General features: G+C 51.4%; 1 protein-coding gene across 3 annotated transcripts in view; it reads left to right on the forward strand.

Annotated features, from left to right (window-relative positions):
• The window catches only part of mical3a (microtubule associated monooxygenase, calponin and LIM domain containing 3a), a 637,446-nt gene that overhangs the window by 213,063 nt on the left and 403,587 nt on the right, over window positions 1-20,796 (forward strand). For all 3 annotated transcript variants that reach the window (XM_070900720.1, XM_070900722.1, XM_070900721.1), the window contains exons 8-12: window positions 506-763; window positions 4,346-4,461; window positions 9,963-10,089; window positions 10,802-10,892; window positions 12,693-12,840. In XM_070900720.1, the coding sequence (XP_070756821.1) occupies window positions 506-763; window positions 4,346-4,461; window positions 9,963-10,089; window positions 10,802-10,892; window positions 12,693-12,840 (740 nt within the window). The remainder of the gene's footprint in view (window positions 1-505; window positions 764-4,345; window positions 4,462-9,962; window positions 10,090-10,801; window positions 10,893-12,692; window positions 12,841-20,796) is intronic.

A 20,796-nucleotide genomic window follows, 5' to 3' on the forward strand; every position in this document is an offset into this window, starting at 1 on the left:
TTTTACTGATGTCCGGTCAGCCTGGCCTGAGGTTTTGCTGGTGTCTGGTCAGCCTGGCCTGAGGTTTTACTGGTGTCCGGTCAGCCTGGCCTGAGGTTTTACTGGTGTCTGGTCAGCTGGCCTGAGGTTTTACTGGTGTCCGGTCAGCCTGGCCTGAGGTTTTACTGGTGTCCGGTCAGCCTGGCCTGAGGTTTTACTGGTGTCTGGTCAGCTGGCCTGAGGTTTTACTGGTGTCCGGTCAGCCTGGCCTGAGGTTTTACTGGTGTCTGGTCAGCCTGGCCTGAGGTTTTACTGGTGTCCGGTCAGCCTGGCCTGAGGTTTTACTGGTGTCCGGTCAGCCTGACCTGAGGTTTTACTGCAGTGTCACTGTGCGCAGTGGGTGTTGGATGGAGTTTCTTGGGATTGCCCCATTGTTATAGTGACTGCTGTCCCTCCCACCCGTACACATGCTTTGAGTTGGTGAGGTTGACTATACTGTGCGGTCTTTCTGCTTTCCCCATGCCAGGATTTCCCCGACACAGAGAAGCTGCTTTCTCGGAATAACATGAATCAAGAGGCGCTCCTGAGCTATGCCACGCAGGCGGCCGACTTTTCCACCAATCACCTACTGCCACGCCTGGATTTCGCCATGAACCATTACGGACAGCCTGACGTGGCCATGTTTGATTTCACCTGTATGTATGCATCGGAGAACGCCTCATTGTTCCGGGAGGAAAGTGGGAAGCGGCTTCTGGTCACCCTGGTTGGGGACAGTTTGTTAGAGGTTAGTGCACACATCTTCAATCAGACTCACTGCTACAGCTCACCGTATCCCCTGCTGGGAGTCAATATGTCACCGTATCCCCTGCTGGGAGTCAATATGTCACCGTATCCCCTGCTAGGAGTCAATATGTCACCGTATCCCCTGCTGGGAGTCAATATGTCACCGTATCCCCTGCTGGGAGTCAATATGTCACCGTATCCCCTGCTGGGAGTTAATAGGTCATGGGATCCCCTGCTGGGAGTCAATATGTCACCGTATCCCCTGCTGGGAGTCAATATGTCACCGTATCCCCTGCTGGGAGTCAATATGTCACCGTATCCCCTGCTGGGAGTCAATATGTCACCGTATCCCCTGCTGGGAGTCAATATGTCACCGTATCCCCTGCTGGGAGTCAATATGTCACCGTATCCCCTGCTGGGAGTCAATATGTCACCGTATCCCCTGCTGGGAGTCAATATGTCACTGGACCTCATGCTGGGAGTTAATAGGTCATGGGATCCCCTGCTGGGAGTCAATATGTCACTGGATCCCCTGCTTGGGAGTCAATAGATCCCTGAATCATAGAACCATAGACATTTACAGCATGGAAGGAGGCCATTTCGGCCCATCATGTCCGTGCCGGCCGACCAAGAGCTATCCAGCCTAATCCCACTTTCCAGCTCTTGGTCCGTAGCCCTGTAGGTTACAGCACTTCAGGTGCACATTCAAGTATTTTTTAAATGTGGTGAGGGTTTCTGCCTCTATCACCCTTTCAGGCAGCGAGTTCCAGACCCCACCACCCTCTGGGTGAAGAAATGTCCCCTCAAATCCCCTCTAAACCTCCCCCCAATTATTTTAAATATATTGTTGTTGACCCCTCTGCCAAGGGAAACAGGTCCTTCCTATCCACTCTATCCAGGCCCCTCATAATTTTATACACCTCAATCAGGTCTACCCTCCGCCTCCTCTGTTCCAAAGAAAACAACCCAGCCTATCCAATCTTTCCTCATAGCCAAAATTCTCCAGTCCAGGTAACATCCTTGTAAATCTCCTCTGCACCCTTTCCAGTGCGATCACATCTTTCCTGTAATGTGGTGACCAGAACTCCCCTACTTTGAGTCAACAGATCACTAGATACCATACTGAGAGTGAATAGACCACTGGATCTTTTGGGAAGTCAGCAGATCACTGGATCTCATGCTGTGAATCATGTAGAACAGAAATGTGAAAGCATTAAAACGGTGTTCAACAGAGTTCTGGAAATATATTCACCATGGATGAATAAAGACATAAGGGAAAGATTGAGGGTAATGAATGAGGCATACATTAAGTATGGCAAGGGAGAATAGAAGAGATTAGGAGAGAAGTAAAAAAAAAATCAGAAAGGCGACGAGGACCTATGAAATTATCAAGGAACATAAAAAATATTCAACAGGCACATCAATAAAAAAGGAGAGCCAGAATGGTTTTAGGAGTATTAAGGAAAGGATAGGATACAATCCCAAGCAGCAGTACTGAAACTGCAGAAATATTAAATACTAACTTTGCTTCACTATTTACCAGTCAGATAGATCAGGTAGACATGACATCGGAAGATGAGATTAGAAATAATATCACCGCATTTAAAATATAAAGAGGATAAATATTGAATAAACTAATTAAACTCAAAGTGGATAAAACCTCTGATCTGGATGGATTGCACTGTACATTATAAAATAATCTCAAGCAGTAGATAGCAGAGGCACTGGCTTGGATTTTAGCCTGGCACCGCGTTCCATGTTGTTGGGGTGCTGGGGGGAGTGAAAGATCATAGGGGAGGTCCTGATCAAGGGGAGGGGTAATGATCGTGGGTGGTTGGGGGGGGGGGGGGTCCGATGGTGGTCAAGGGGTCTAATGTTGGTCAGGGGGAAGAGATGGTGGTCAGGGGTTCGAAGTCAGATTGTGGGGGCTCGGGGGGGTGGGGGAGGGATGTGGTTTACTGGCTATAGCTTGTTAGGCTGGGGGGACTGGGGGGAACACCCCTGCCCCTCATGGCCCACCTGCAGTGCTGTAAAGGCACTTACTTACCTCCTGGATTCAGCCCTTCTTGCCTCCTTTCAGCTGATGGGTTTCCTGAGGACTGGGAAATCTGGCTGAAATGAGTTAAAAATAGAATGACTGTTAAAGTGAAGACAAGCAGCCCCGTTAAATATTTAAATGATCATATCCGCTTCCCGCGCGCGGATTTGTCACCCGCCCCTCATTCCGCCTCCGCTAACGCTGGAAGTGGGCGGGTTCAAGGCGATTCAGGCTTGTGTTTCAGATTTTTTTGCATTTTAACTTGACACAATCCCAACCCACCCATTTTTGGGATTTAAGATTCAGCCCACGATTACACATATTTAATAATTTGTTCGAAAAAGGTGCAGTGCCAGAGGACTGGTGGATAGCTAACATTGTGCCTTTTTTTAAGAAAGGAGATAGAACATGTTCAGGGAACTACAGACCTTCAGCTTAATATCGGTGGTAGGAAAAATAATGGAATCCCTACCAAAAGGGAAAATAGAAAAACATCTAGAAACCAAAAATATAACAATGAATAGTCAACATGGATTTCAAAGGGGAAAGACTTTCCTGACCAACCCCATTGGAGAGGTGGACAAAGGTAATGCAGTAGATGCAGTTTAGCCAGATTTTCAAAAGGCTTTTGATGAGGTGTCACATAATAGACTGATGAATAAGGTTAGAGCCTGCAGAGTCAGGGAACAAGTAGCAGAAATAATAGCTGGCTGCAAGGCCAAAAGCAGAGAGTACGGGTAAACAATGTTCCCTGTAAGCTGCACTTTATTCTCTTACCTTTAATACCGTGAGGCACTGGATCTCCTGCTGTGTCAATGGGCCACTGGATCCCCTGCTGTGAGTCACTGGCTCTCCTGCTGTGTCAATAGGTCACCGGATCTCCTACTGTGTCAATAGGTCACCGGATCCCCTGCTGTGAGTCACTGGATCTCCTGCTGTGAGTCAATAGGCCACTGGATCTCGTGCTGCGAGTCACTGGATCTTCTGCTGTCTCAATAGGTCACCGGATCACCTGCTGTGAGTCACTGTATCCCCTGCTGTGAGTCAATAGGTCACTGGATCCTCTGCTGTGAGTCACTGGATCCCCCGCTGTGAGTCAACAGGTCACTGGATCCCCTGATGCGAGTCATCAGGTCACTGGATCCCCTGTAGTGAGTCACTGGATCTTCTGCTGTGTCAATAGGTCACTGGATCTCCTGCTGTGAGTCAATAGGTCACTGGATCTCCTGCTGTGAGTCAATAGGTCACTGGCTCCGCTACTGTGAGTCAATAAGTCACTGGATCTGCTGCTGTGAGCCAATAGGTCACTGGACCCGCTGCTGTGAGTCAATAGGTCACTGAATCTCCTGATGTGAGTCAATAGGTCACTGGATCCGCTGTTGTGAGTCAATAGGTTACTGGATCTCCTGCTGTGAGTCAATAGGTCACTGGATCCCCTGTTGTGAGTCAATAGGTCACTGGATCTCCTGCTGTGAGTCAATAGGTCACTGGATTTTCTGCTGACGATGGTCTCCACATGACGCTGTGTTGTGTTATTTTATCCAGCCCTTCTGGCCGATGGGAACTGGGATCGCTCGTGGATTTCTGGCTGCGTTTGATGCTGCCTGGATGGTGCGGGCTTGGGCACAAGGTAACCCCCCCCTGAGCGTGCTGGCGGAAAGGTGAGAAGTTGCTGTGTTGGGGGGCTTCCTTTGGTGGGGGGGATATTGCATTGCTCCCTCTTCAGTTTGTGGATATATGCCCGACCACAACTCCCCCATGTATCCTTCCCCTGCACAGAGGCAAGCTTTAGTCTCCTGTGGTGTACTGTCACATTACAGTGTGTGAGTGGGGCATCTGTCTAATCCAAGCCCAGAGGAACAGGAGGTGGCCATTCAGCCCCTCGAGTCTGTTCCCCCCCATTCAATCAGATTATGGCTGATCTGTACCTTAACTCCATTTACCTGCCTTTGCTCCATATCCCTTGATACCTTTACCCAACAAAAATGTGCATAGCTCAGCCTTGTAAGCTCTAACCGACCCTCAGCATCACAGCTTTTTGGGGGAGAGAGTTCCAGATTTTCACTATCCTTTGTGTGAAGAAGTGCTTGCTGAAATCACCTCTGAACGGCCTGGCTCTAATTTTAAGGTCATGCCCCCTTGTTCTGGACTCCCCACCAGAGGAAATGGTTTCTCCGGATCTACCCTATCAAATCCTTTTAACAATTTAAACACCTTGATTTGATCACTCCTCAGCCTCCTATATTCAAGGGAATGCACACCAAGATGACATATCCTTTCCTCCAAGCCCAGATGAATCTACGCTCACCCCCTCCAAGGCCAGTATATCCTTCCTCGTGCAGTGCCCAGAACTGAACACAGTGCTCCAGATAGGGCCTTACCAGAGCTCTGTACAGCTGGAATATAACCTACCCCTTTATACTCCGGCCCTTTTGAGATAAAGGCCAACAATCCATTGGCCTTTTCGATTACTTCTTGTACCAGTAGTTCTATACTTGGAGCCCCAAATCTGTCTGCTCCTCCAGTTTGTAGCTTCTCACCATTTAGAAAATACTCCCATTTGTTTTTTCAGATCCACAGTTCCCCACATAGAACTCCATCTGCTACCGTGAGCTTTTAGTGGTTTGTGCACGTGGAGCCCTGAATCTCTCTGCTCCTCCACAGCTCCTCCTCTCTCACCATTAAGATAATATTCCAATTGGTCTTTCTCACATCAACAGTGGATGACCTCATTTCCCCACGTTGATCTCCTGCCATAGTTTTTCCCACTCAGTTCATCTCTTATGTCCCTTTGTAACTTCCTGCTCCCATCTACACAACTTACTGTGCTTCCCCGCTTACTGTCATCTGCAAACTTGGGAATACAATTCTCTATTACTCCATACATGAATATATATGATGAAAAGTTTGAGAGCCCAGTACAGACCTGGGGAACACCCACCGATTGGCGACTGAACGCTTTATCGCTACTGTAATGTACTTGCTTCATGGATTCTTTGCTTAAGAATTCAAAGCAACACATTGCTATTAAGAACGAGTTGGTTTATTAACAAAAGTTTAACAATCACACTACACATTACCAATTCATCCACTAGGCTCACAACTGCATACCTCATCGTGGATGACCTGGACCCAACTGACTGGTGTTTTATTGAGTCTTATGAACATCATGCAACTGGCTAAGCTGCCCAAAATGCAACAGCTCTACAACTGTTTTTAAAATAAACAGATAAAGCCGAGCCTATTTAAGGGACACTAGAATCCATTAATTTCCAAATAAAACTTTAAAAGAAACTTAGATCAAATTAAAACTTGGTTGCGATGATGCACTCCAGTCCCTCCGGTGCACACCTAAGAACATAAGAAATAGGAGCAGGAGTAGGCCAACTGGCCCCTCGAGCCTGCTCCGCCATTTAATAAGATCATGGCTGATCTGATCATGGACTCGGGTCCACTTCCCTGCCCGCTCCCCATTCCCTTATTCCCTTATCGGTTAAGAAACTGTCTATCTCTGTCTTAAATTTATTCCCGGAAGGCCACAAGTGTACCGTTAGACACCGCGTACTCCATCAAATGTTTCGGCCTGGTTTCGAACCAGGGACCTTTTGCATGTTAAGCAAAAGTGATAGCCACTAAACTATAGAAAGAGGCCCTGCAACAGCTCTACAACTGTTTAGTTGTATCAGTAATCAAGTGCCCCCCTGACTAAAGGGGGGGGGCACACTCCAAAAAACTTTTCAAGTGCTCCATTGTTTTTTTTTTGAGGGCACGAGAAACACAAATTATACAGGTGACCCATAGCTAAAGGAGGGGGGGGGGGGCACTAAAACTGGCACAATAAACAAATTAAACTTTAAACAAAAACAGCTCGACAACTATTTTAGTTGAAGACAATAATCAAGTGCCCCCTGAAAGGGGGGGGGGACACATTCCGAAAAAAAACTTTTCAGGTGCTCCCTTGTTTTTTTTAGGGCAAACTCGTGAGCACACTCACAGGTGCATACATTATAGCTTCCTCCCAAATTACTGAGCTGTGTCACAAGGTTACCTCCAATTCTGTATGCTGACATTTTTGCTACTAATCTCTTGTGTGTAACCTTATCAAGTGTTTTCTGTAACTCTATATAGACAACAACCAGAGACACTCCCCTATCCACCTTGATAGTGACCCCCTCAAAAGACTATTCAGACATGAACCACCTTTCACAAATTTATGCTGACTCTCTTTGATCAGCTGATACTTGTTCAAGTGCTCACTCACTCTGACCTTGATTTTAACCCCTCCCCGATGGGCAGGAAAGGATTGGGTTGGGCAAGGATTGAAAATCTTAACTATCAAAGTGCTGCCCCATTCCCGGACACCAGAATATTAACGGTGGTGACTCAGGGCCGGGGCGAGGTTCCTGTTAAAGGCACATGGGGCCCGACTGAAAGTTCAAAAGTCAGTCACCAGAGGTTCCCTCGGGGGGTCCCATACTGTCTTTTGTTCAGCAACAGAAACAGTGGGAGGGGCCGATTGTCCATAACAGATCCAGGTATGTTTTAAAACTGTACCTGTCTATCAATTCCTTGTGGGCCAGGAGAAGCAGGAATGCCCCGATTCTTCTTAAACCTCGCCAGCTCCCGATCTTCCAGGAAATCTTCAACCCAGACTCCCCGTCCCTCCCATCCTAGCCTCCCCCCATCTCTCAGCCCCGCCTCCCCCTCCATTCCCCAAAGACTCACCCCCCCCCCCCCCACAACCTCAGACTCGAACCCCCCCAGCCCAGACTCAACCTCCACCCCATCCCACCCCAGACTCCGCTCCCCTAATCCCACCCCAGACTCCCCCCAGACTCCACCCCCACCCGCCACTCCAGACTACCCCCCCCCCGCCCCCCCGCCCCAGACTCCTCTGCCCCCCCATCATCCTACCCCAGACTCCTTCCCCCCCCTCCCATCCCACCCCAGACTCTTCCCCCCCCCCCCCACCTCCCATCCCACCCCAGACTCTCCCCCCCACCCCCCTCACATCCCACCCCAGACTCTCCCCCCGCCCCACCATCCCACCCCAGACAGACTCTTCCCCCCTCCCCCCCCCCCCATCCCACCCCAGACTCTTCCCCCCCCCCCCCGGCCCCCGCAGAATCTTCCCCCCCCTCCCAGACAGACTCTTCCCCCCCCCCCCTAGACAGACTCTTCCCCCCCGGCCCCCGCAGAATCTTCCCCCCCCTCCCAGACAGACTCTTCCCCCCCCCCCAGACAGACTCTTCCCCCTCCCCAGACAGACTCTTTTCCCCCCCCCCCCCCAGACAGACTCTTTCCCTCCCCCCCCAGACAGACTCACTCCCCTCCCCAGACAGACTCTTCCCCCCCCTCCCCAGACAGACTCTTCCTCCCCCTCCCCAGACAGACTCTTCCCTCCCCCCCCAGACAGACTCACTCCCCTCCCCAGACAGACTCTTCCCCCCCCTCCCCAGACAGACTCTTCCTCCCCCTCCCCAGACAGACTCTTCCCTCCCCCCCCAGACAGACTCACTCCCCTCCCCAGACAGACTCTTCCCCCCCTCCCCAGACAGACTCTTTCCCTCCCCCCCCAGACAGACTCACTCCCCTCCCCAGACAGACTCTTCCCCCCCTCCCCAGACAGACTCTTCCTCCCCCTCCCCAGACAGACTCTTCCCTCCCCCCAGACAAACTCTTCCCTCCCCCCAGACAGACTCTTCCCCCCCCCAGACAGACTCTTCCCCCCCCAGACAGACTCTTTCCCCCCCCCCAGACAGACTCTTTCCCCCCCCCCCCAGACAGACTCTTTCCCCCCCCCCCAGACAGACTCTTCCCCCCCCCCAGACAGACTCTTTCCCCCCCCCAGACAGACTCTTCCCCCCCCCCCCAGACAGACTCTTTCCCCCCCCCCCAGACAGACTCTTCCCCCCCCCCCCAGACAGACTCTTCCCCCCCCCCCAGACAGACTCTTCCCCCCCCCCCCAGACAGACTCTTCCCCCCCCCCAGACAGACTCTTCCCCCCCCAGACAGACTCTTCCCCCCCCAGACAGACTCTTCCCCCCCCAGACAGACTCTTCCCCCCCCAGACAGACTCTTCCCCCCCCAGACAGACTCTTTCCTCCCCCCCCAGACAGACTCTTTCTCCCCCCGAGACAGACTCTTCCCCCCCCCCAGACAGACTCTTTCCCTCCCCCCCAGACAGACTCTTCCCCCCCCCCCCCAGACAGACTCACTCCCCTCCCCAGACAGACTCTTTCCCCCCCCCCCGACAGACTCTTCCTCCCCCCCCCCAGACAGACTCTCCCCCTCCCCAGACAGACTCTCCCCCCACCCCAGACAGACTCTTCCCTCCCCCCAGACAGACTCTTCCCCCCCCCAGACAGACTCTTTCCCTCCCCCCCCAGACAGACTCTTTCCCCCCCCCCCAGACAGACTCTTCCCCCCCCCCCCCACCAGACAGACTCTTTTCCCCCCCACCAGACAGACTCTTCCCCCCCCCCCTCCCAGACATACTCTTTTCCCCCCCCCACCAGACAGACCTCTTCCCCCCCCCCCCCAGACATACTCTTTTCCCCCCCCCACCAGACAGACTCTTCTCTCCCCCCCCCCCCCCCAGACAGACTCTTCCCCCCCCCCCCCCCACCAGACATACTCTTTCCCCCCCCCACCAGACAGACTCTTCCCCCCCCCCCCCCAGACATACTCTTCTCCCCCCCCCCCCCCAGACAGACTCTTTCCCTCCCCCCCCAGACAGACTCTTTCCCCCCCCCAGACAGACTCTTCCCCCCCCCCCCACCAGACAGACTCTTTTCCCCCCCACCAGACAGACTCTTCCCCCCCCCCCTCCCAGACATACTCTTTCCCCCCCCCCCCCAGACAGACTCTTCCCCCCCCCCCCCAGACATACTCTTTCCCCCCCCCCCAGACAGACTCTTCCCCAACCCCCCACCAGACATACTCTTTCCCCCCCCCCCCAGGGAATGTGCCCGGCCCTGATCTCCCGCCCTGCAAGTGCCTGGCCCCCTACCTTCCACCGTCCCCCCAGCCTTTTAAAATTATTTTAATGAGGGCCTGGCATATTTTCCTGTGCGATTGATTTTGCACTGCCTGAGGAGCCTGTTCTGATGTGTTTGGGTGAAGTACAGCCCATGACTAATGTGTTTAACTCATTTCTAGGGAGAGCATTTACAGATTATTACCTCAGACTACGCCACAGAACATCAGCAAAAACTTCAACCTGTACAGCATCGATCCTGTCACTCGCTACCCCAAGGTCAATCTCCATATTGTGGATATAAATCAGGTTAGTAAATAAACACAAGTGTAACAGTAAACCCATTCCCCCAACCCCGCGCCACACTGAGCCCTCCGAGGCCCCATGTCCTGCATCCAGTCCCTTCATGGCGCAGCTCTTCCCCCAAAGGCTTGAAGGTGGCAGAGCTGTGCCCAGCCCGCCATACCCAGGGCCTGGCGCTCTCTCTCACTTACTCACCACTTCGGGCACTGTTGGGCGCGGGGGAGAATCGCCGCATCCCGGGAACACCGGCTCCCGGTTACCCGGATGTCCCACCGAATTTAACAGATGACACAGTTTAAAATGCCATTTCCCGCCCGGCAGCTGGCCGGTCTCTGGCAATGGGAAAGGTCGGGGGAGGTCAGAGGCCAAGGGTCGGGGGCGGTCTTCGGCAATGGGAAAGATCGGGGGTCGGCCCACTGGCCGCCTGCTGCCAGCCTGCTCTCCTCTCCCTTTTGATCTCCTGTCCCGAGCCCTGGAAAACCCGGCCGGCAATCGTGACATTGACACCAGGCTCCCAATGAGAATGAAGTGTCCCGCCACATCCAGCAATGGTCTCCCTGCCTGTGGGGTGAGTGGGAGGGGGGAGGGGGGGTAGAGAGGAAGAGAGGGAGAGGGTGGCCTTTCCCCAGCACTATCGGCCAAGAGACGGTGTGTTTAGAGTGCCTGCCATGTACCTCAGGCCGCGGCAGTACTGACTCTGTCCCCTTGCTACTGCCAGGTCCGGCACCTGTACAACACAGGTGACCAAAAGAACATACTGACATCGCAAAGAGCTATCGTTCCTCGATCGCCGCAGCTGAAACAAAGTGGTGAGCAAAAGAAGCGGGCCAGGAGACTCCGAAAGTAATGATCGCCATCGGTTACCATTTTTCACATGATTTTGTTGTTTTGTTAATATAATCACTTTGCTTAAAAATATGAGTATTTTATAGATTGTAATGCTACTTCTCATCGCATTCGTCAGGTGACACAAATGTTTGCACCCCTAATCCCGCCCCCATTGCCCCTAATCCCGCCCCATAAGAACATAAGAAATAGGAGCAGGAGTAGGCCATCTGACCCCTCGAGCCTGCTCCGCCATTCAATAAGATCATGGCTGATCTGATCACGGACTCAGCTCCACTTCCCTGCCCGCTCCCCATAACCATTGACTCCCTTATCGCTCAGAAATCTGTCTATCTCTGCCTTAAATATATTCAATGTCCCAGCCTCCACAACTCTCTGGGGCAGAGAATTCCATAGATTTACAACCCTCTGAGAGAAGAAATTCCTCCTCATCTCCGTTTTACATGGGCGGCATGTCCCCTAGTTTTAGTTTCCCCTATGAGTGGAAACATCCTCTCTGCATCCACCTTGTCAAGCCCCCTCATTATCTTATATGTTTCGATAAGATCACCTCTCATCTTCTGAACTCCAATATGTATAGGCCCAACCTAGTCAACCTATCTTCGTAAGTCAACACCCTCATCTCCAGATCAACCTCATGAACTTTCTCTGAACAGCCTCCAATGCAAGTATATCCTTCCTTAAATGCAGAGACCAAAACTGTACGCAGTACTCCAGGTGTGGCCTCGCCAATACCCTGTACAGTTGTAGCAGGACTTCTCTGCTTTTATACTCCATGCCCCTTGCAATAAAGGCCAACATTCCATTTGCCTTCCTGATTACTTGCTTTACCTGCATACTAACCTTTTGTGTTTCATGTACAAGGACCCCCAGGTCTCTATGTATTGCAGCACTTTGCAATTTTTCTCCATTTAAATTATAATTTGCTTTTCTATTATTTCTGCCAAAATGGATAACCTTACATTTTTCCACATTATGCTCCATCTGCCAAATGTTTGCCCACTCACTTAGCCTGTCTATATCCCTTTGCAGACTTTTTGTGTCCTCTTCACAATTTGCTTACCAACCCATCTTTGTATCATCAGCAAACTTGGCTACATTACACTCGGTCCCTTCATCCACCTCATTAATATAGATTGTAAATAGTTGAGGACCCAGCACCGATCCCCACTAGTCACTGTTTGCCAACTGGAAAATGACCCATTTATCCCGACTCTTTGTTTTCTGTTAGTTAGCCAATCCTCCATCCATGCTAATATATTACCCCCAACCCCGTGAGCTTTATCTTGTGCAGTAACCTTTTATGTGGCACCTTTCGAATGCCTTCTGGAAATCCAAATACACCACATCCACTGGTTCCCCCTTATCCACCACGTTCGTTACATCCTTAAAGAATTCCAGAAAATTTGTCAAACATGATTTCCCTTTCATAAAACCATGCTGACTCTGTTTGATTGAATTATGCTTTCCCAAATGTCTCGTTACTACTTCCTTAATAATAGACTCCAGCATTTTCCCAACGACAGATGTTAGGCTAACTGATCTATAGTTTCCTGCTTTTCCCATCGCCCCTAATCCCGCCCCATAATCCCACATTGACGCCCCTAATCCTGCCCCATCACCACTAATCCCACCCCATAGCTCTTAATCCCGTCCCTATTGCCCCATATCCCATATCGATGCTCCTAATCCCACCCCATTGCCCCATATCCTACACCAATGCCCCTAAACCCGTACTGATTCTGCCCTTTCTGGGTTTACAGACTCCTTGGCTCGATCGAATAAGTTGCTCAGCTGGTGCCAAAAGCAGACGCAGGGTTACAAGAACGTCCACGTGATCGACCTGACGTCATCGTGGAAGAGCGGCCTGGCGCTCTCTGCCATCATCCACCGTTACAGGCCGGATCTGATGTGAGTGCAGTGCCCAGCACGGACCTGAAGTGTACAGGTTGAAGTCCTTTCACTCCACTTTCACAAGGGTCTCACTGAGAGTGAAAACTACTCGCGCTAAAAATTGTGTTGCGTAGCGCCTCTTGTTTGGGTGCTGTGGGTCGAAAATGGCCCCCCGAGCAGCATGTGCATATTTCTGGTGTGGGTTGTGCCCATTTGGTGGGGACAGTGGCTTCAGTGCTGGGAGCGTGTGTTCGGTGCTGGGAGCGTGCGTTCGGTGCTGGGAGCGTGCGTTCGGTGCTGGGAGCGTGTGTTCGGTGCTGGGAGCGTGCGTTCGGTGCTGGGAGCGTGCGTTCGGTGCTGGGAGCGTGCGTTCGGTGCTGGGAGCGTGCGTTCGGTGCTGGGAGCGTGCGTTCGGTGCTGGGAGCGTGTGTTCGGTGCTGGGAGCGTGCGTTCGGTGCTGGGAGCGTGCGCCGGGAGAATGCAGAGAACGCAGATCGTGATCGTTACAAATCATGTAACGCTGATTTGATGCCAGCGCTGCCATTTTTTACCTCAACGCTGGAGCGAACGCTCTCTCTTAACCTCGCACAGTTGATCATGCGTTCAGCAGCAGGAAGAACCTGCTTTTTAACAGCGCTATTTAAAGGGATCATCACATACTTACAGGTTATTTGTTGATTGATTTCTACTGGTTGGTTGTCGCTGAGTTTGTGGAAGTGTTTGGTGCTTTCTAGACTTCTTTAAAGTTGCATAAAGTCTGCAAGGAGTGGTGTGGCACTTGCTCAAGGACTCGGTACTGACTTGCAAAGGTTTCGCTCAGACCAGTGGCTCCCAGACATGGTGCAGCAGTTTGTACCCCGCTTGGCCTGCAACGTGACAGGGAGAATGAGCAGAGGTGACTTAGAGCAGGGCAAGCTGCTCGAGGGGGGAGGGGGGCAGGGGGGAGGAGGGGGAGGGGGCGAAGGGGCAGGGGGAGGATGGGGAGGAACACTCTCAGCAGGAGGCCATTTCCACCTAGGGTTTTCAGGGAGTAGTTCTCCTCCTTCGACCTCAGTGACGAACAGTGTGCGCGATAACTGGGTTTTACAAAGGAGGTACTGACTGAAATCCGCCCCCTGCTGCAGCCTCAGTCCAGGGCAAGGGCAGCATTGCCAGCGGCTGTAAAGGTAAGCGGGCCTTGAACTGCTTTACTTCGGGCTCCTTCCAGCCTGGAGCAGGCGACATCTGTAACATCCCCCTGTTTGCCGTCCACTCCTGTTTAAGGGAGGTGAGTGAGGCGTGTATGCAAAGGGAGCTGAATAAATGTCATTCTCTCTTGCCGGAGAGACGCAGGCGGAGTGAGCACATGGCTTTTCCAGGATAGCAGACTTCCCCATGGTGCGAGGTACCATTGACTGCACACACATCGCTTTGTGGGCTCCGCATCGCGATTGGGGGATGCACTGCAAGCGGAAGGGATTCCATCCCCTCAATATCGACGTGGTGTGTGACCATACTCAGCCCATTGTGCAGGTCAATGCCCGGTATCCTGGCAACAGTCATGGTGCCTTCATTTGGTGGCAGTCCGCTGTACAATCAGCATTTGAACCACCACAACAAACCAGTTGGTGGCTACTGGCCAAAGGCTATCCGCTGACCACCTGGCTCATGACTTCGCTGTGCAATCCACACACACATGGGCAGCCTGCATATAACGAAAACCATGCTGCCACACCAAATCTGGTGGAGCAGACCATTGGCGTCCTTAAACAATGCTTCCGCTGCCTGGACCACTCTGGAGGAGCCCTGCAGTACTCGCCAGAGCTTGGCTCAAGATTCGTCGTGGTCTGCTGCATGCTCCACAACCTTGTCATCGTGAGGGCCCAGCCCTTTCCACCAGGCATAGCTGAGGATGAGGAGGAAACGGAAGAGGAGAAAGGGGAGAGGCAACCCTAACAGCCCCTTTCTGCCCGGGCTGTCCACGATCGCCTCATCTGAGTGCGGTACCAATGAATGCAATCCCAATTCGCCATTCACCAATTGTCCCACACCTTCCCTTCCCTCTGTCACAGCGTCCTCTTGGCCGCAATGCCAACCCAAAACGAGCATTCCAAACCATTTTTATGAATCAAACCATTACAATAGTTCATTCAAAGGTCAATGACATCCTTATGCATTCCTTTAGTGCCTTTGCTTGTCCAAGTGCTCCTACACAGTCATCATCATCATCATAGGCAGTCCATCGCAATCGAGGAAGACTTGCTTCCACTCCAAAAGTGAGTTCTCAGGTGACTGAACAGTCCAATACGGGAATTACAGTCTCTGTCACAGGTGAGACAGACAGTGGTTGAAGGAAAGGGTAGGGAGTCTGGTTTGCCACACGCTCCTTCCGCTGTCTGCGCTTGTTTTCTGCATGCTCTCAGCGATGAGCGTGCTACCCCAGTGATTGCAGCATGGCTGGTGGAAGGCTGCTGACTTTCAATGGGGGAGATTGCAGAATGACCTCAAGCAGCTCTGGGCCTAATAGGCCCGGCTTCAGACTGCACTACCTCTGCATGGGGACAGCAATCTGGGCTGGCAGAGTGGCAGCAGTGGGAGACGAATGCTGTCATCCTGAGAGAGGACAGCAGGTTTACCTCCATGGAGCCACTGCCACTCCCCCGGGGCAGCGCCTCAGCAATCCTAGTATTCTGTTGGAGGACAGACTGCTGGACTGCTGTGACACTGTGCAAGCCCCTTTCCACAATGATTTAAGGAAGGATATACTTGCTTTGGAGGCAGTTCAGAGAAGGTTCACTGGATTGATTCCGGAGATGAGCGGGTTGACTTATGAGGAAAGGTTGAGCAGGTTGGGCCTCTACTCACTGGAATTCAGAAGAATGAGAAGTGATCTGATCGAAATGTATAAGATTATGAGGGGGGCTTCACAGGTGGATGCAGAGAGGATGTTTCCACTGATGGGGGAGACGAGAACTAGAGGGCATGATCTTAGAATAAGGGGCCACCCATTTAAAACTGAGATGAAGAGAAATTTCTTCTCTTAGAGGGTTGTAAATCTGTGGAATTCGCTGCCTCAGAGAGCTATGGAAGCTGGGTCATTGAATAAATGTAAGACAGAGATAGACAGTTTCTTAACCAATAAGGGAATAAGGGGACGTGGGAAACGGGCAGGGAAGTGGACCTAAGTCCATGATCAGATCAGCCATGATTGTATTAAATGGCGGAGCAGGCTCGAGGGGCCGTATGGCCTACTCCTGCTCCTGGTTCGTATGTCTATCAAATTTTTAGCCCCCTCTCTATCAGAAGGATCTCCTGAGAGAGTGAACACTGCTCTTTCAGAGGCTAAATGGGCTGCACCCCCTGGTTGATTGTTGTATCTGGGTGCCCATTGCTTAGCATTGGATGTACTTGTCAGTCACTGGCATTTCAGCTCTCGGATCTGGGTGAAATCCAGCGTACACTGTTGGATCACCATTGAATGGTGGTGCAGGCTCGAAGGGCCGAATGGCCTACTCCTGCACCTAATTTCTATGTTTCTATGTTTCTATGTTTTGTGTCTGCTGACTGTTAGGATCCTGCCTTAAATCAGTTTGGGCAATCTCAACAACCTCATGACCAGAGAGTCACGGCACATACCTCCCCTGAATGAGGCTCTAAATTATCAGTGTGGAAATGGAAAGCTGTCATACTGGTGAATTATGGGATATTCTCCCCCAACCCAACACCGCTATAATCCTGAAACCTTATCTCTCACTCGTTACTCTGCTATCTCCCATCATGTGTCTTGTCCGAGCCCATCTGGTGCCTGATTGCCATCTACTGAATTCATGAGCTCATTCCCATTCACCTACTGAGCACAACTTGCCTTCCTGGCCCCATATTATCACTCCTTATCAAACTGTCTGCGGCATTTGATACGGTTGACCACACTATCCTCCTCCAACGCCTCTCCTCCGTTGTACCTCTAGCCCTCACCTGGTTGCACTCTTACCTATCCAGTTGTAGCCAGAGAATACCCTGCAATGGCTTCTCTTCTCACACTCGCACCTTAACTCCCCAAGCATTTATCCTAGGTCCCTTCTTCCTCATCTACATGCTGTCCTTGTCACCTGAAGGGATCAGCTGCCGTATGTGCACTAACAACACCTAGTTCTACCTGTCCAACACCTCGCTCTTGATCTCACCACTGCCTCTGTGTTGTCAAACTGCTTGTCTGACATTCAATCCTGCATGAACCATCATTTTGTCTGCTAAACATTGAGAAGATCGAAGCCATTATCTTCGGCCTCCAGAAAGTCCGTTCCCTCACCACCGACTCCGTCCCCCTCCCTGGTCACTGTCTCAGGCTCAACCAGATTGTTGCTTATTCCTATTCAAACCCGAGCAGAGCTTTTATTTTTCATTCATTCTTGGGATATTGGTGTCGCTGGCAAGTCCAGCATTTATTGCCCATGAGAATGTGGTGGTGAGCCGCCGCCTTGAACTTGCTGCAGTCCGTGTGGTGAAGGTTCTCCCAGTGCTGTTAAGGAGGGAGTTCCAGGATTTTAACCCAGCCATGGTGATATATTTCCAATTCGGAAATTGGTGTGTGACTTGGAGAGGAACTTGGAGTTGGTGGTGTTCCCATGCACCTGCTGCCCTTGTCCTTCTAGGTTGCACTTACTCACCAATAACCTGCTCACCAATGCTCAGTTTGGGTTCCGCCAGGACCAATCTGCTCCAGACCTCATAACAGCCTTGGCCCAAACATGGACAAAAGAGCTGAATTGCAGATGTGTGATGAATGTGACTGTCCTCGACATCAAGGCAGCATTTGACTGAGTGTGGCATCAAGGAGCCCTAGAAAATTGAAGTCAATGAGAATCCGGGAAAAAAAATCTTCATTGGCTGGAGTCATACCCAGCACAAAGGAAGAAAGTTGTTGTTGTTGGAGGTCAATCATCCCAGCCCCAGGACATCGCTGCAGGAGTTCCTCAGGGCAGTGTCCTAGGCCCAACCATCTTCAGCTGCTTCATCAATGATCTTCCTTCTATCATAAAGTCAGAAGTGGGGATCTTCGCTGATGACTGCACAGTGTTCAGTTCCATTCGCAACTCTTCAGATAATGAAGCAGTCCATGCCCGCATGCAGCAAGACCTGGGTAACATTCAGACTTGGGCTGATAAGTGGCAAGTAACATTCGCGCCACACAATTACCAGGCTATGTCCAACAGGCGCGAGTCTAACCACCGCCCCTTGACATTCAACAGCATTACCATCCCCCACCATCAACATCCTGGGGTCACCATTGACCAGAAACTTAACTGGACCAGCTACATAAATACTGTGGCCACAAGAGCAGGTCAGAAGCTGGGTATTCTGTGGCAAGTGTCTCACCTCCTGACTCCCCAAAGCCCTTCCACCATCTACAAGGCACAAGTCAGGAGTGTGATGGAATACTCTCCACTTGCCTCGATGAATGCAGCTCCAACAACACTCAAGAAGCTCGACACCATCCAAGACAAAGCAGCGCACCGTGGCTGCAGTGTGCACCATCTACAAGATGCACTGCAGCAACTCGCCAAGGCTTCTTCGGCAGCACCTCCCAAACCCACGACCTCTACCATCTAGAAGGGCAAGGGCAGCAGGTGCATGGGAACACCACCACCTCCAAGTTCCCCTCCAAGTTGCACACCATCCTGACTTGCTGTTCCTTCATCGTTGCTTGGTCAAAAATCCTTGAACTCCCTCCCTAACAGCGCAACGGGAGTACCTTTACCACAAGGAGTGCAGTGGTTCAAGAAGGTGGCTCATCACCACCTTTTTGAAGGGCAATTAGAGATGGGCAATACGTGCTGGACTTGCCAGTAACGCCCACATCCCAGGAACAAATATTAAAAAAACATAGTGGTAGTGCCACACAACATGATGGAGAGTGTCCTCAGTGTGATGATGGGACTTTGTCTCCACAAGGACTATGCAGCGGTCACTCCTACCAATGTTGCCATGAACATATGCATCTGAAACAGGTAGATTAGTGAGGACGAGCTCAAGTAGATTATTCTCTATTGATGCTTCTCTCCCCACCTGCCACAAGCCCAATCTGGCAGCTATGTCCTTCAGAGCTCGGTCAGTGGTGTTACTACTGAATCGCTCTTGGTGCTGGACATTGAAGTCCCCCACCCAGAGTACATTCTGTGCCCTTGCTACCCTCAATGCTTTTTCCAAGTGGTGTTGAACATGGAGGATACTGGTTCATCAGCTGAGGGAGGGCGGTAGGTGGTAATCAGCAGGAGGTTTCCTTGTCCATGCTTGACCTGAAGCCATGAGACTTCATGGGGTCCGGAGTCAATGTTGAGGACTCCCAGGGCCACTGTATACCACTGTATCCCCAGCTCTGGGATGGTGATGGCGGAGTCTGGGACATTGGCTGAAAGGTATGATTCTGTGAGTATGACTAGTCTGTGGGACAGCTCTCCCATCATGGCACCAGCCCCCAGACATTGGCGAGGAGCACTTTGCAGGACTGGGTTGGGTGTGCCTTTGCAGTGTTCGAATCCAGTGCCTGGGTCGAGTGGAGTGGACTGCCCGATTTTATTCTCCTAGTGGCTTGCTCGGCCATCTCAGAGGGTCAACGACATTGGTGTGGGACTGGATTCACAATTCAACAGCGTCATGGTCACTCATACCAGCTTTTATTTATTTCACATTTATTTCGTTTTTTAAATTTAAACTGAATTCAAATTCACATCTGCAGTGGTGATATCAGTCAAGGTCTCTGGATTACTAGTCAAGTAATATAGCCGCTACACTCACCCCCAACACCACCTCCCCTTCCCACGGCACCTTCCCGTGCAACAACTGCCCTTTTACCTCCTCTGTTCCCACCGCCCCAGACACTGTATTCGCTGCTCACGATGCGGTCTCCTCTAACTGGGGAAACCAAACGCAGATTGGGTGACCCGCTTTGCAGAACACCTCCGTTCAGTCCGCAAGATCCTGAACTTCCAGTCGCCTGTCATTTTAATTCCCCACTCCGCTCCCACTGACACCTGGGAATCCCTGGCCAAAGACTGCCCTAAGTGGAGGAAGAGCATCCGGGAGGGCGCTGAGCACCTCGAGTCTCATCGCCGAGAGCATGCAGAAATCAAGGGGAAGGAGCATGCGGCAAACCAGACTCCCCACCCACCCTTTCCTCCAACCACTGTCTGTCCCACCTGTGACAGAGACTGTAATTCCCGTATTGGACTGTTCAGTCACCTGGAACCTCACTTTTGGAGTGGAAGCAAGTTTTCCTCAATTTCGAGAGACTGCCTATGAACTGTCCTCGGCCTCCTTCACTGTTCCAACGAAGCTCAATGTAAGCTCGAGGAACAGCACCTCATCTTTCGTTAAGGCACTTTACAGCCTTCTGGACTCAACATCCAGTTCAACAATTTCAGACCAGAACCCCTGCCCCAGTTTTTTTGAACAGCAGCTGTTGCTGATTCTGCCATTCCCATTTACACCTCGAGACCCAGCTTTAGTTTCTTTACTAGTCCCATTACCGTCCCCTTTTGCCTCGCAGCATTAACCCTTTTGTCATTTAATGACTCATACCTCCCACCGTATTACAGACCATCCCCTTGTTCTTTCCTGCCCTCCCCCTTTCCCTGCCTCTGCACTTGCTTAAAACCTGTCACACCTCCAACCTTTTCCAGTTCTGATGAAAGGTCAGCGACCTGAACCGTTAACTTTATTCCTTGCTACAGATGCTGTCTGACCTGCTGAGTATTTCCAGCAGTTTCTGTTTCTATTTCTATTATTGCCACTACACCACTGTACCCACTACACTTCCAGCCCCATATCCTCTCCATCACCAAGACTGTTTTCCCCACCTCCATAACATCGGCCGCCTTCACCCATCACTCAGCCCATCCTGCTTTTATCACCTCCAGCCTCAATTATTCCAATGCTCACTTGGCCAGCCTCCCACCTTGCACTCTTCATAAACTTCAGCTCATAAAAACTCTGCTG

Source organism: Pristiophorus japonicus, chromosome 15, assembly GCF_044704955.1.
Source record: "Pristiophorus japonicus isolate sPriJap1 chromosome 15, sPriJap1.hap1, whole genome shotgun sequence".
Taxonomy (NCBI): Eukaryota; Metazoa; Chordata; class Chondrichthyes; family Pristiophoridae; genus Pristiophorus; species Pristiophorus japonicus.